At 47.1% G+C, this 16,506-nt stretch overlaps 1 protein-coding gene across 1 annotated transcript; it reads left to right on the top strand.

Annotated features, from left to right (window-relative positions):
- The first annotated feature begins 2,856 nt into the window (after positions 1-2,856).
- LOC306927539 (uncharacterized protein) lies at positions 2,857-16,270 on the top strand. The gene is made up of 9 exons (XM_079507313.1): positions 2,857-4,060; positions 4,362-4,569; positions 5,073-5,205; positions 8,902-8,975; positions 9,652-9,773; positions 12,372-12,633; positions 12,945-13,304; positions 14,518-15,534; positions 15,984-16,270. Exons 1-9 carry the CDS (start codon positions 3,973-3,975, stop codon positions 16,231-16,233), a joined length of 2,514 nt encoding a protein of 837 aa, XP_079363439.1. The 5' UTR covers positions 2,857-3,972; the 3' UTR covers positions 16,234-16,270.
- The last annotated feature ends 236 nt before the right edge of the window (positions 16,271-16,506 follow it).

Consider the following 16,506-nt stretch of genomic DNA (forward strand, 5'->3'; position numbering starts at 1 on the left):
AGGCAGGAAGAAACATGAGTTCAAGTCCGTTGCTCTCCCCATGTCCCCCATATATGGGGACTAGGTTGGCGGATCGTAGAGAGCCCAGGATCACATTAGATAATTGGCACAGGGGTGAAAAAATGGGTTACAAAATCGAGGGATAAAAATACAAAAAAATAAAGAATATATGCTATGCAGGGACCCCCATAACAGAAGATTTGTACGGCTCTAGCAGTTTAAATTCCATTTAAATTCCCAGTTTGACATGCATTTTAGTACGGACCACCATTGAATGGCATTTCTATCTCTGGGACCAACTGTAGAGAAAGGATTTCGCACAACCAGAACAGAGCCAGGGCGTATTATATCAACAATAAAAATAAGCTAAGACCTAACAGTGGAATATCTATTATAATGAAACTATGCGTATACAGAGTGCTCTATCTGCAAAAAGACTAAGTTACATAAGTTAAGCCTTTGCATACGCCTGTAAGGTCGTCGAGGCTATGGCAAGTGTCATTTTCATGTCCTTGACATGAAAATGGTTGAGAATTACTGCTAGTAAAAATCTGCTCTTATGGGGGTCCTTGGCATATCTCTTCAAACGGGGGTCCACAGGCTAATTAGTGTACATTTGGGGTCCTTGACATGACAAAGTTTGGGAACCACTGTTCTACAGTGTACGTTAGTGGACTGGGGTTCCCCAGGGCTCTATGTTTGGCTCTATATGCAGACGCCAGGACAGACTTTACCAAACACAGACTCTCTCTCTCTCTCTCTCTCTCGCACGCACGCACGCACGCACGCACACACGCACGCACACACGCACGCACGCACGCACACACACACACACACACGTGCGTGCGCCCTGGGTATGACCAATGTGCAGTCTAGGAAACACACAGAGCTTCGTGCCAAGCTGTCACACACCGTTTCAGCTCGGAACTAATCCTCCCACAGACCGCTTAACGGGCAAGAGAGAGACAGAGAGAGAGAGATAGAGAGAGAGGGAGAGAGAGAGAGAGAGAGAGAGAGCAGAGAGCAGAGAGCAGAGAAGAAGGGAGAGAGAGAGCAAAAGAGAAGAGAAGAGAGGAGTGGATACAGCACTGATCAAGAAATAAAATAAACCTGGATTTCAACATTCAACAGCGCAACTGAATACGGACTTGCGACCGAGGGCCCAATCTTAAAACAAACAAAACAAAAACAAATGGAGCTTCAATTTCATTCTTGAGAATCCGTCTTTACACTTTCAAAGTTAAATTGTAACACAGAATAAGTTGTCTGGGAGGATTGACTTTCTAACACAACTAAACACTTTGCCAGCTTTTATTCATTTAAGTGTTGCGGTTGTCATTCGGAGTGTGTTTGTTTATTTGGGTTTTTCTTGAGACACTTTAGATTTGAGAAAGATGCTGAGTCACCGGTGGTGGTGGTGTTGTTTAACCAGAGGCTGACGTGTGTCTCTATGAAACTCCCTGGACCATGAAACTGTTGTGAACAAACACACTGGAGGACTTTACTTCTCATGAAACTGTTGTGAACAAACACACTGGAGGACTTTACTTATCATGAAAGTGTTGTGAACAAACACACTTGGAGGACTTTACTTATCATGAAAGTGTTGTGAACAAACACACTGGAGGACTTTACTTCTCATGAAACTGTTGTGAACAAACACACTTGGAGGACTTTACTTATCATGAAACTGTTGTGAACAAACACACTTGGAGGACTTTACTTATCATGAAACTGTTGTGAACAAACACACTGGAGGACTTTACTTATCATGAAACTGTTGTGAACAAACACACTTGGAGGACTTTACTTATCATGAAACTGTTGTGAACAAACACACTGGAGGACTTTACTTATCATGAAACTGTTGTGAACAAACACACTGGAGGACTTTACTTATCATGAAACTGCTGTGAACAAACACACTGGAGGACTTTACTTATCATGAAACTGTTGTGAACAAACACACTGGAGGACTTTACTTCTCATGAAAGTGTTGTGAACAAACACACTGGAGGACTTTACTTATCATGAAAGTGTTGTGAACAAACACACTGGAGGACTTTACTTATCATGAAAGTGTTGTGAACAAACACACTGGAGGACTTTACTTATCATGAAAGTGTTGTGAACAAACACACTGGAGGACTTTACTTATCATGAAAGTGTTGTGAACAAACACACTGGAGGACTTTACTTATCATGAAACTGTTGTGAACAAACACACTGGAGGACTTTACTTATCATGAAACTGCTGTGAACAAACACACTGGAGGACTTTACTTATCATGAAAGTGTTGTGAACAAACACACTGGAGGACTTTACTTCTCTGTAGCTGTTGTGCACAAACACACTAGAGGACTTTACTTCTTATGAAACTGTTGTGAACAAACACACTGGAGGACTTTACTTCTTATGAAACTGTTGTGAACAAACACACTAGAGGACTTTACTTCTTATGAAACTGTTGTGAACAAACACACTGGAGGACTTTACTTCTCTGTAGCTGTTGTGAACAAACACACTAGAGGACTTTACTTCTTATGAAGCTGTTGTGAACAAACACACTTACTTCTTATGAAGCTGTTGTGAACAAACACACTTGGAGGACTTTACTTCTCTGAAGCTGTTGTGAACAAACACAACGAAGGACACATTTACAATTTAGGCGTTTTATCAGACGCTCTTAATCCAGAGTGACTTAAAGCAAGCAAGGACAACACATGGTAATACATCAAAATACATGGAAATAGTCCATCAAGGATCATAAGAAAACTAACAAACAGTAGAATATCTGTACCAGTGAAGCCATGAGGTTGAAGGACTTTATACTTCTCAAAGGACACATTTAAAAACACAAACTAAACCAAAGGAGTGGAACGGAGGGAATTCGTTCTAGAGAGGAATCTTTTTTTAATTCACTGGACGATCTCTTCACTTTGACCACGAGGGGACATCATGTCTCACACGTCCTGTATACGACGTTGCTGAGAGGACGTCCTGTATACGACGTTGCTGAGAGGACGTCCTGTATACGACGTTGCTGAGAGGATTATTTTAAAGTGTGGTTTTGTTTTGACTGAACTAAAAAAAAAAGACAATTGGGGAAAAAAGGATTTGTGTGAACTGGAATGGGATGAACACGTCGCAGTGGAATGACATCTTCTCCAACTGGATCCACTCCTGTGGGTCTTAAATCTTTCTGGACCCCCTTATGCCGTGTGACACGTTGAGACTAAATGGATTTGCATTTTTCCAAGTAAACATTCATAGCCTGGTTACGTGTTCTCTGAGCAGCCTCAGTGTACTGTAGTTATGGTGTCAAGACAACGGGCGTAACGTCTCAACCAGTTAAGCTCTACATATCAGACATAGCTCAAATAGCCGATCTAGGAGCTCACAATGAGTCACTATGCGACACGGTGTGAGCTTGTATAGATCGGTCATTTTAGGTATTTCTGTTAAGTTTAGATTTTTTTTGTGATTTTTTAAATTCCTTTGACTTTGTTTTTAATGTCCACCTATAACGACGCGCCCCAAACATTAGGGATGCCGGGTGATTAAGGAAAATACAGACTCACTGTGAGTCCCATTGGATTGAACATGAATTGACAGTTGTCTCCCATTGGCTGAGAGTTCCAGTGACAGTTGTCTGCCATTGGCTGAGCGTTTCAGTGACAGTTGTCTCCCATTGGCTGAGAGTTCCAGTGACAGTAGTCTGCCATTGGCTGAGAGTTTCAGTGACAGTTGTCTCCCATTGGCTGAGAGTTTCAGTGACAGTTGTCTCCCATTGGCTGAGAGTTCCAGTGACAGTTGTCTGCCATTGGCTGAGAGTTCCAGTGACAGTTGTCTGCCATTGGCTGAGAGTTCCAGTGACAGTTGTCTGCCATTGGCTGAGAGTTTCAGTGATAGTTATCTCAGATTGGCTGTGAGGTTGAGTGACAGGTGACTGTGGGAGGGTCTTAGGCAGGATGAGAGAGGGAAGGCAGGCGGTCGGCTCCGCCTACCTGTCTAACTCCGCCTACAGGAAGATCAAGAGAGTGCTCAGCTTCAGACGACGTGAGTGCACACACGCGCACGCACGCACACACGCACACACGCACGACACACCACATATGAAAGGCTGCACTGCCCAGAACTGCCTGTCGACTGTTGCAAAAATAAATAGAACACTCTCGCTATACTCACAAATACAAAGACGGTTTTGTGGAGTGGAAATTCTACTTTCCATAGTGGACGCCCCACCACATTTATAAAATGCACTTTGTGGCCAGAAAAGAAAATATTTCACCGGAAGAAAAACTATGTTTTAGTTACTCTACTGTGCCAATCAATACGTTTCTTCTCCTTTGTTCTCCAGGTGTGTTCGGTCAGCGTCTGGAGGAGACCGTGCTGTACGAGCGTCGCTACGGGGTGCGCGTGGTGCCCCTGGTGGTGGAGCAGTGCGTTGCCTTCATCAAGGAGCGAGGTCTGCAGGAGGTGGGCCTGTTCCGCCAGCCGGGACAGGCCACGCTGGTCAGAGAGCTGCAGGAGGCCTTCGACGCCGGAGAGAAGCCCTCATTTGACAGGTACGCTTTGGGGATCAGCCACTGCTATATATTTGAATTGGGGAACAAAATGATCACATTTGAACTGGGGACCCCCTGAAAATAATTATATTTGAACTGGGGAACTCTCAAAATATTCTAAGCTCACATGAGCTTCGGCTATTTTCACATTTCTTATGCTATATGCAGCATTCAAACTTGGTGTCCCTCTGGCCTGCCTATAGTAGACATGTGGTAAGTGTCCCTGAGCCATCAACTGGGGGAGATGGAACAGAATTTTCCCTGTATGGGATTCATAACTTAATCCCTATTACAGTATATTCCTCTACAAATAGCCAATCTGCATGCTATTTTGCTCTTTTAGAATGAATGAATAAACAAGAAAAAATATGTTTTTGAACATTTCTGCCTATAATGCCATGGCCAAAATACCGTAAGAGCGCCATGTTTTAAATGGTTAATAAATATCTAGGCTACTGTAAAAAAAATTCTGTTGCTGAATGTTACGTTGTGTGTTGTTGCAGTAGCACAGATGTCCACACGGTGGCGTCGCTCCTGAAGCTGTACCTCAGACAGCTGCCGGAGCCCCTGGTGCCTTACGGACGATACCAGGACTTCCTGCTCTGCGGACACCAGCTGTCCAATCAGAGGACACAGGTAGGCGTTACTTCCTGCTCTGTGGACACCAGCTGTCCAATCAATCAGAGGACACAGGTATAGCTTTACTGCTGTGTTGAACTTCCGTTGCAAGTTTTTTTTGTTAACCCGGAATTCTCGTTTTCCAGGATTTATATTCTTTAATCCATGTTTTTATCCGATCGAATCGTTAGCTACCGTTCGTTAGCACAACAGTCAAAGTGGGACAGTGGTCGCGGCCATTTTGAAGATGCGCGCGCATCCACTTGCATTGTATAGGATGCATTCAAAGCCCTGTATCTCAGAAACAACATTGAGGGGCCGTTTCTGGGGAAGACAAGGTTTTTCAACGGCCTGTAGCAGGCGCTGTGATACTCGCGGTCGGGTTTTTCCACCACCAACCGAGAGAACAACAACCGGTCATGACACCACACACAGCATTTTGTCATTGTAACATGCGATTACGGATATTTGGCTCTTCAAAGTAAGCGTTACGCGCGATAAAACCTTGGCAATACGCTATCGAGGGATTAATTAATGCTGGCGGGAATTATTAAGTATTTGGCGGAAGTGGCTCATGGGTAGAGTAGCCGGTAGATGGGCTGGATGGGAACCATAAGGTTCCCGGTTGAATCCCGGGCTCCCCCAGAGTTAGTGTTGAAGTGTCCTTGAGCAAGACACTGAACCCCTATATTGCTCCTGATGTGCTGGTTGGTGCCTTGCATGATTTCCTCCACCATCGGTGTGTGAATGTGTGTGTGTGTGTGTGTGTGTGTGTGTGTGTGTGTGTGTGTGTGTGTGTGTGTGTGTGTGTGTGTGTGTGTGTGTGTGTGTGTGTGTGTGTGAGTGTGTGTGTGTGAATGGATGAATGTAATGCACAATCTATCTATGTAATGCGCTTTGGATGAAAGCGCTAAGTGCACCATTTACAATGTATTTGTGTTGATATACTGGGGTCGGACACAATGACCATGATGACCAGAAGACACGATGAGTCATAAAAAGAACACAACGTGATAGGATAAGAACATGACCTTCAGAATATAACAGATCGTGAACATGATGTATCAGAACCACAGATGCATCTCCTATTGAGCTCATACAGTACAGCGACTGTGGCTCAGGAGGTAGAGCAGGTCGTCCAATGATCCATGGGTCGGCGGTTCGAATCCCGGCTCCTCCTGTCTACATGTCGAAGTGTCCTTGGGCAAGACGCTGAACCCCAAATTGCTCCCGATGTGCTGGTTGGTACCTTGCATGGCTTCCGCTGCAATCGGTGTATGAATGGGTGAATGTAATGCACAATCTATGTAAAGCGCCTTGGATAAAGGCGCTATATAAATGCACCATTTACCATTTATACAGTAGATGTCATTAGATGACCAACATTGACTGAGCCTATATTCATAACACTATGGGTGTTTGTAAGTATAGTATGACGTATAAAGGTCGTTTCAGGCGGGCAGCGAGTGACGCAGGCGTTGTCGCCTGGCTATAGATCAACGACAGGTCTGCTCATGAGGGGCGCCGGGACGCGTAGCGTAATAATAATAAATAAATAAAAAACTCCAGGTCTAGTCTTCCCACGTGCTCGTTTCGTGCACGCGCGTGACAATGTTACGGGACCGCGCCCACCCTACCCTACCATACTGTACTGTACCATACTGTACAGCATCATACTGTACTGTACTGTACTGTACTGTACTGTACTGTACTGTACTGTACTGTACTGTACTGTACTGTACTGTACTGTACCGCACGTTACTGTACCGTACTGTACTTTACCATACTTTAGTGTACTGTGTGTGTGTGTGTGTGTGTGTGTGTGTGTGTGTGTGTGTGTGTGTGTGCGTGCAGTGAAAAGGGGAGGGGTCGGTGAATGTGGAAATTGTAATGTAATTTGGGTCACAGCGAAATGTTGTCATACAAAAGCAATATTTGTACAGTACATAATATTTACTGTACAAATATTGCTTTTACAAAACTGTCATATTATGACAGTTGCATGGATGCAATGTAGTGCAGATGGATTACTGTGGCATGCATCATTTTTTTGTGCATAGAGAGATGTGTGCCAACGGAGTGATTTGGTAGGAGAAGTCGGACGGATAAACGGGCATATTGCTTTGCACCCCCTATAGTAGTAGGATGAGCATCAAAACAACATCTTAAATACTTTTCATTAGCACATGCATGCATTTTACATTCCATAGGGCTGGACCACACATGGACCCCATTTGAATCTGTTTTCTGCATCTTCCTCCTGGTGACCTGCCACCTTCATGTCATCTCTCACAGCATCCTTAAACCTCCTCTTTGGCCATCCTCTTACCTGGCAGCTACATCTTCAGCATCCTTATCCCAATGTACCCTTCATCCCTCCTTTTCACATGCCCAAACCATCTCAACGTCACCTCTCTTGTTTTAGCCCCACACCTTCTAACCTGGGCTGATCCTCTAATTTAGTAATTTCTGATAATGTCCTTCCTTTTCACTCCTAATGAGAACCATAGCATCCTCAATTCTGCCACCTCCAGCTGTGCCTCCTTTTCATCAGTGCCACCGTTTCCAAGCCGTACAGCATGGCTGGTCTCACTACCATCTTATACATCTTCCCTCTCACTGGTAGCCTTCTGTCACGTTGACTCCTGTCAACATATGTCCCATATTCTCAATACAATGGCTTCGCTTGCTAGAACATTTCCATATACTCACCTTAACCTGCTACACTACTGTCTACTGTCTAGCCAATTGGTACAAATCACCCCCCCCCCCTCACCATCTCTCTTTGCCTTACCTCTCATATACTTACTGTACATCTCATATACTTTATCTTATAGTCCCACACCACCTCCCATCACCTCTCTCTCCGCCTTACCCATCATCTCCTTTTACTCCTGCTTACTTCCTTTATGACTGTGGCTGCCTTTCTTATCTCCTCCCTGAACTCCACACAGCATTGTTCTTTCTTCATCTTCCACCATTTTACCTTTTTCTCTGTCAACACACCTAATATCAGCTCCCAGTACTTACCACAGGATTCAAGCCATGGTGCTACGGTGCCCGGGTTTGACCCCATGACCTTGTCGTCCAAAGGCGAGAGCTCTACCAACTGAGCTACCCGGACGCAAAAATTACACAAATGCCTACCCCATTTTTCCTCTAGTCCACCCCTAGAACAGTCTAAAAAACCATCTGAAACTCATGGCATTGCCCATTGACATATATATTCATTAATAGAAGGGAGACCTGGGCTACAACAAGATGGCAACATCTAACTATAAATGCGTCTGTGTGTGTGTTTTCGAGTTACTGTAATCCAAGTAACTCGAAAACCGTTCGCCCCACCGACTTCAAATTCGACACACACGTTCCACACCCCCACAGGGTGTGCAGTGCCCGGTCTCGAGTCGGTCGGACCCACGGTTGTCCAGAACCGCCACAAAAGGCCTTTTTCATTTGGCGTAAAAGAGATGACCCAGAGGAATGTTCATGCCCAATGTCACGCTTGTATCACCAAGTGAAAGATCGTTCCTATTATCTGCTGTACTAGTGGGCAAACACCGTCTTTTAAAGTGAACGCGTATGCTGGCACTGGGAACTGGGGTTTATGCTACAGCAGCTAGCTACAACAGCTAGCTGTAGAGAGGTAGAGTTAATGACGCACATTCTCTCTCTCCCTGCCTCCTCCTCCTCCTCCTCCATGGTATTCCACAGGGTCTGATGGAGCTGAGGAGTTTACTCCATGACCTGCCCGTGGCCAACTTTAACCTGCTGCACTACATCTGCCAGTGAGTTAGCACACACGCACGCGCACACACACACACACGCACGCACGCACACACGCACACACAGAGTCAGTGAGTTAGTTCACACACACACACACACACACATGGAGTCTGAGTGAGTTAAGAGAGAGAAAGGAAACAAATCATTAATGCATCAATGCATGCATTAATCAACAAGCTATACTAAGAACTGGTTGAATATCGGCCAAATTATAAAAAAGATGCAAACATAAAAATAAAAAAAAACGCCTCACATACAAGCTGTAGCATGCTGAGCATATATTTTCACCTCACTCTTTGAAATTTTGAATTAAAATCCAAAGTTCTTCAAAACACATCAGGATTTCTTTTGAATCGGCCTCAGGTCTGAAAGGGTTAAACCGACCGGAGTCCCCCAGGACTGAAAGGACTGAAATAATCAGTGAAGACTGATTATTTCAGTCTTCACTCTGAACACCTTCAATGGAAATAGCCGATCTAAGCCGACAAGCTTGTAAATCTGCTATTTTTGGTTCATATGGTAGGCCTACCCGGTTTCTGTTTATGAAATCTCTCAACTGTGTGTGTGTGTGTGTGCGTGCGTGTGTGCGTGCGTGCGTGCGTGCGTGCGTGCGTGCGTGCGTGCGTGCGTGCGTGCGTGTACTGTGTGTGTACTGTGTGTGTATGTGTGTGTGTACAGATTTCTCAATGAGGTCCAGAGTTACTCCAGCTACAATAAGATGAGCTGCCAGAACCTGGCGACCGTGTTTGGACCCAACATCCTCAGAGCCAAGGCTGAGGACCCTCACAGCATCATAGGAGGTAATCTGACCCTCACCCTCACAGCATCATAGGAGGTAATCTGACCCTCACCTTCACAGCATCATAGGAGGTAATCTGACCCTCACCTTCACAGCATCATAGGAGGTAATCTGACCCTCACCCTCACAGCATCATAGGAGGTAATCTGACCCTCACCCTCACAGCATCATAGGAGGTAATCTGACCCTCACCTTCACAGCATCATAGGAGGTAATCTGACCCTCACCCTCACAGCATCATAGGAGGTAATCTGACCCTCACCTTCACAGCATCATAGGAGGTAATCTGACCCTCACCCTCACAGCATCATAGGAGGTAATCTGACCCTCACCTTCACAGCATCATAGGAGGTAATCTGACCCTCACCCTCACAGCATCATAGGAGGTAATCTGACCCTCACCTTCACAGCATCATAGGAGGTAATCTGACCCTCACCCTCACAGCATCATAGGAGGTAATCTGACCCTCACCTTCACAGCATCATAGGAGGTAATCTGACCCTCACCTTCACAGCATCATAGGAGGTAATCTGACCCTCACCTTCACAGCATCATAGGAGGTAATCTGACCCTCACCCTCACAGCACCATAGGAGGTAATCTGACCCTCACCTTCACAGCATCATAGGAGGTAATCTGACCCTCACCCTCACAGCATCATAGGAGGTAATCTGACCCTCACCTTCACAGCATCATAGGAGGTAATCTGACCCTCACCTTCACAGCATCATAGGAGGTAATCTGACCCTCACCCTCACAGCATCATAGGAGGTAATCTGACCCTCACCTTCACAGCATCATAGGAGGTAATCTGACCCTCACCTTCACAGCATCATAGGAGGTAATCTGACCCTCACCCTCACAGCATCATAGGAGGTAATCTGACCCTCACCCTCACAGCATCATAGGAGGTAATCTGACCCTCACCTTCACAGCATCATAGGAGGTAATCTGACCCTCACCTTCACAGCATCATAGGAGGTAATCTGACCCTCACCTTCACAGCATCATAGGAGGTAATCTGACCCTCACCTTCACAGCATCATAGGAGGTAATCTGACCCTCACCTTCACAGCATCATAGGAGGTAATCTGACCCTCACCCTCACAGCATCATAGGAGGTAATCTGACCCTCACCTTCACAGCATCATAGGAGGTAATCTGACCCTCACCCTCACAGCATCATAGGAGGTAATCTGACCCTCACCTTCACAGCATCATAGGAGGTAATCTGACCCTCACCTTCACAGCATCATAGGAGGTAATCTGACCCTCACCTTCACAGCATCATAGGAGGTAATCTGACCCTCACCCTCACAGCATCATAGGAGGTAATCCATATCTAGATAGATAGATAGATAGATAGATAGATAGATAGATAGATAGATAGATAGATAGATAGATAGATAGATAGATAGATAGATAGACAGATAGACAGATAGACAGACAAAACATACAGTTGGAGGCCATCGATATTGTCCTTTTCTTTTTGCTGAGGTTTGCGTGATCTGCGCAAAAGGACAGTTAACCCATTTTGGGCGGGAACCCCTTTTGGTGTTTTAAACATCATGTTATAATTTAGCTATTGAAAAATAGCAGATCTACAAGCTCATAGCGCGCCACCGAGTGGCGCGCTACGAGCTTGTAGGTCTGCTATTTCGTGAAAATATTTATTTCAGAAAACTGGAGGATTTAGAAGGATTTTTTAAAATGTTGAGGTCAGGCCTAAATGGGTCAAATGATAAGGGACAATATCGGTGGCACCCAACTGTAGATAGACACATAGACAGACAGACCAAAACAAAACACATGGCGCACTATAAAAGCCAGCAACGGATATAGCCCGTCTGGTCATTTCATAGCAGGCGTGGTTGTCTATGTTTATTCTGTCATCTCTGGATGACAGATGGTCAGTCAAAGATAGAGTCTGGGTCCGTCTCTCACTATGACACCATGTTTATGTGAGGCACGCCTCGTGGCACATTACACACACATTGCAACCGAGTGTGACGATGAGTAACACTCTAAACTTACATGAAGGGGTGCATTTCTTTGGACCGACGCTCTAACAGTCCGACATGCAAATAGTCCGACACCCAACCCCCCAAACCCTAACCTAACCAAAACGTACCGCTATGTGGATCGCATCTAGTGTCATTTACAACAATCTAAACTTAAAGGGATACTATAGGCAAGTCCGTGTGTGTACAAACACACCCACCCCCCCCCTCCCCCTCCTCTCTCTGACAGACATCAAACATGTGGCTGTTAATCACTAAACAAAACACAAGTTCAAAGGGGTCAATTGAGATCTCTGACTGTTTACGTATTCCCTAATGTAACAGCTATATATATATATATATATATGTGTGTGTGTGATTGGTGCAGGTGCAGCTGATGTTATATATAACGGCGTGTGATTGGTGCAGGTGCAGCTGATGTTATATATAACGGCGTGTGATTGGTGCAGGTGCAGCTGATGTTATATATAACGGCGTGTGATTGGTGCAGGTGCAGCTGATGTTATATATAACGGCGTGTGATTGGTGCAGGTGCAGCTGATGTTATATATATATATAACGGCGTGTGATTGGTGCAGGTGCATCCGTGGTGCAGCAGCTGATGTTGGAGCTGATCAGGGAACAGCGGTCTCTGTTCAGCAGACCTCCTCCTCCTCCGCCAACGCCCACCTCCTGCTCCGCCCACCAGGTGGGCGTGGCCTCCCTCCAGCACCGCCCCTCCGTGTGCTCCCGCCAGCTGTCGCTGCCTCTCATCACAGAACGGCTGGGAGGCTCCGCCTCCTCTACTAGCCCGGCGGCGGCGCAGCAGTCCAGCAGCACTGACCACCAGCACGACCCCAGGTTTGATTTTCAGCATTCATCCATCCATCCTTTCATTCACTCATTGTGCGCTCTCAAGCCCCTCAGACGCCTTTTCCACCGGTTATATTTTACTCATGATACTTTTTCCATTGCTCCAGACTGTATGACGGAAGCATTTGGAAATTGCGAGAGGCAACAGTCTGGCAACGTGAGACTAAGGCCAAGCCTAACGGGGGCTGATGCCTTGCCCAGCAGCCTGATGACAGACTCATGCCATGCTTCCGGGTGGAAGCTGTTCCTTAGTCTGCTGGTGCTGCTCTTGATATACTCTGTCCTTTAATTGTCCCCAGCTGTGTTCCGTGGGGCGGTGCTGCTGACACTGTGAGCGAGAAGAGACTGCGCGGGCACCGCTACACCTCGTCCCACCCCGAGAACTGCTTCAGTCCCCTGCCTTCCACCAGCTACCTCCCGCCCCAGCACCACGCCTCTACCACCGCCGCCACCCTACTGGAACCTTCCACCAGCTACCTCCCGCCCCAGCACCACGCCTCTACCACCGCCGCCACCCTATTGGAACCTTCCACCAGCTACCTCCCGCCCCAGAACGACCACCAACACAACACCGCCCTACTGGAACCTTCCACCAGCTACCTCCCGCCCCAGAACCACCACCCCAATACCAACACCACCACCACCAAACTGGACCCAAGGTTAAACATTGTTTTGGATTTGTCATTCCGTTTTACATTTTCTTATCTTTTTCTAATTCACTTAGTTTTTGTTCGTTTTTTAGAGCGGGTTTAGCTTTTTTTTTTTTTTTTTTTTGCTTAGTTTTAGCTTAGTTTGTATTAGTTTTTTCTCATAATACTATTTGTCAGTTGCAGGATTCAAACTAGGCCTATTGTGTAATAAAAACTCAACAAAGGTACCATTTCAAAAATATATATTCAGCTCAGTCAGATAACTAACGAATAGATTTAACCAATATTTATTATAGAATACAAGTGTGCATATAAAATGTTATCTTGGCGTTCGGCTCTGCTACATCTTTCTCCCTGCTCGGCACAATTATTAAACACCATCATTAAACATTAAGAGCAGGGAGATTGATATACAATAACAACCCCCCATGGGGAACATAAATAACTGAGCCCACCGGTGGTGCTGGGGTGGTGGTGGGAGCAAACAGTGCATAACAACCAGGAAACATAGCAGAAGGAAGGCAGGAAAAGCATGCCACCCTGGGCAAGACCTACGCTGTAAAGACTATCATTTGTTTGGGCGGAAGTTGCGGGATTTTAGCGGAAATATCGCCCAAGGAAATGACGTTGATGCTTTACAAATCAGTTTACATTCTCCGCGAATGAAACAAGTGTTGTGATTGGTCGGGAAAATATCGTATCCGGGGGAAATACATCTGACGGATGTTCCGGAGGATACATCCGCCGATACGTTACAGATTACGTTGTGACTAGGCTTTTCTTTTCGCAGATAAGTAAGCCTGGGACTGAGGCTAAGAGCATGCAGACTAGTGAGCTTAAGTAGCCCGCCCAATTGGTCAGCTGACTGCCACATCAGTGTATGACATGTGGGTCTTGCACACACTATAATACACCCACATAGTAATGCAGCATATTAACCCCTCGAGTATTTGCATGCACCCTTGAGCACAGCATGAATCCGCTCTAGTAAATCTGGCTGAACTAACTCCGCAAGCTACGCATCAACAGGAAAAACTAAGGGCATTTTGTGTACAGTTTCAGTTTGTTTCGTTAGTTTTGTAAACACACAATTCAGTTTCAGCTAGCTATACCGTTTTCTTTTTATTATAGTTTTTATTTAGTTCAGTTCACGAAAATAAATTTTTTCCAATATCAGTTTTTGTTATTTTGTTAAGTTTTCCTTAACTATACTATCTTACAGACTGGACCCTTCCACCAGCTACCTCCACCACATCACCACCACCACCACCACCAAACTGGACTACCAGCACCACCTGCCCTCCAGTCATCCCGCCTTCCCTGCGGTTCCGACCGCGGCCCCGGTGACACCCGGCGACCTCCAGTCCCGAGAGGACCCAGCGGTGCCGCTGGACTGCTCCAGGCCCAGAGCGGCGCTCCACGGCTGGGCAGAGGCATCGAGGCCCAAGCCCGGGGAGGCGGAGGAGGAGGAGGGCGAGGCCGCTGGTTTCTGGGACTCCGCGGCGAGAAGGGGGGCGGCCGCGACGGTCGACGGTGCAATGCGAGGGACGGCCAGCGGGGGCAGCAGCAGCGACGCCCTGGACGACAGCACGCTGTCTGTCTACGACAACCTGGAGGTGGGCGGGGCTTCTCTGAGCGACAGGATAGACGAGGTGGGCGGGGCGCCGCGGCGCCACGACGGCGGGCGCTACTTGGAGTCGAGCTCCGCCGCGGCGGGTCGCGACCCGGGCGATGCCCCCGCCGCCTCCGCCGCCTCCGTGGAGGAGGCGGGGCAGACTATAGACTCCGCCTCTTCCTGGTCGTCCTGCGAGATAATCCCATTGGACGAGAGCGGCGGCGGCGGGGAGAGTCCCGCCTCGTCGTCGCCTTTGAGGTCGCCGGGGTTTCCGTTGAACCGGGGATCGGAAGACGACGACGACGACGACGACGAGGAAGACGAAGAGGACGATATGTTTCATCCGAACACTCCGGAGTCGTCCTCGGCTCCCACCGACGAGCGTCTGAGCACGGGCAGCTCCGAGGTGTTCCTCCCCTCCGGAACCTCCGACCTCCAGGAGAACTCGGAGCTCCGGGAGAACTCGGAGCTCCGGGAGAACTCGGACCTCCGTGAGGAACTCCGGCAGCCCAGGATGGAGGAGGAGGAGGAGGATGAGCACCCCGAGGACATGCACTCTCTGGTGGCTGAGCTCCGGCAGCAGATGGCCACGCAGGAGATGGACTACCAGGCCAGGATACACAGGTGACAGAGCAAAAAGTTAAAGCCGCACTATGCGTAACTTACCACGTATTACCTTTTCTTCTTTGATAAGAAGAAATAGATAGATAGATAGATAGATAGATGGATAGATGGATAGATAGATAGATAGATAGATAGATAGATAGATAGATAGATGGATAGATGGATAGATAGATAGATAGATAGATAGATAGATAGATAGATAGATAGATGGATAGATGGATAGATAGATAGATAGATAGATAGATAGATAGATAGATAGATAGATGGATAGATGGATAGATAGATAGATAGATAGATAGATCGATCGATGTAAACAGAATGAAAAACATTTTGAAAACAACAAGACGAAAACAATGAATCAGCAGAATGTAAAATGGTCTAGTAGTCGGTGGTTGGTTATGAAGAAAAACAACGTTCTCTTTTTTCGCTTCTCGCTTCATCCTCTCCAGGCTGGAGAGGTGCAACGACGCCCTCCAGGGGCAGGTGAGGGTGCTGCGCGCCAGCCTGGAGCAGCAGAGGCGCTGGCACAGCGTGGCCGAGATCAAGATCCGCAACGTGGAGCGAGCGCGCGCCGACGCCGACCGGCGCAACGCCACGCTGCAGCGCGAGATGGAGCACTTCTTCAGGATGTTCGGGGAGATCAGCGGAGGCGGAGGAGAGGGCCGCGCGGGAGAGCGGCGCTTCGTACAGAGTTTCTGAACAAGAGAGACGGGAGAGAGTCGAGTGGTTTCAGGCAAAAGGGGCGGCCATAGCTGATTGGTTAGTGAGGCTCGTCTGCAGGGTGGGGGGGGGGGGGGGGGGGGGGGAGCCAGAGCATAGACATAAAAGGTAGTTTTCCTCCTTCGGCTCCGGCGAGTATGTGTGTATCTCCCTCGAGAGGAGGCAAGCTTTTCCCGAGATTCCTCGAGCTTTCCTATATATAGGAAGCATGCGCGGCGAAGCTCGCCGAGCAAGCTCCCGCGTGGGGACGTT

Source organism: Electrona antarctica, assembly GCF_951216825.1.
Source record: "Electrona antarctica genome assembly, chromosome: 8".
NCBI classification, from domain to species: Eukaryota; Metazoa; Chordata; class Actinopteri; order Myctophiformes; family Myctophidae; genus Electrona; species Electrona antarctica.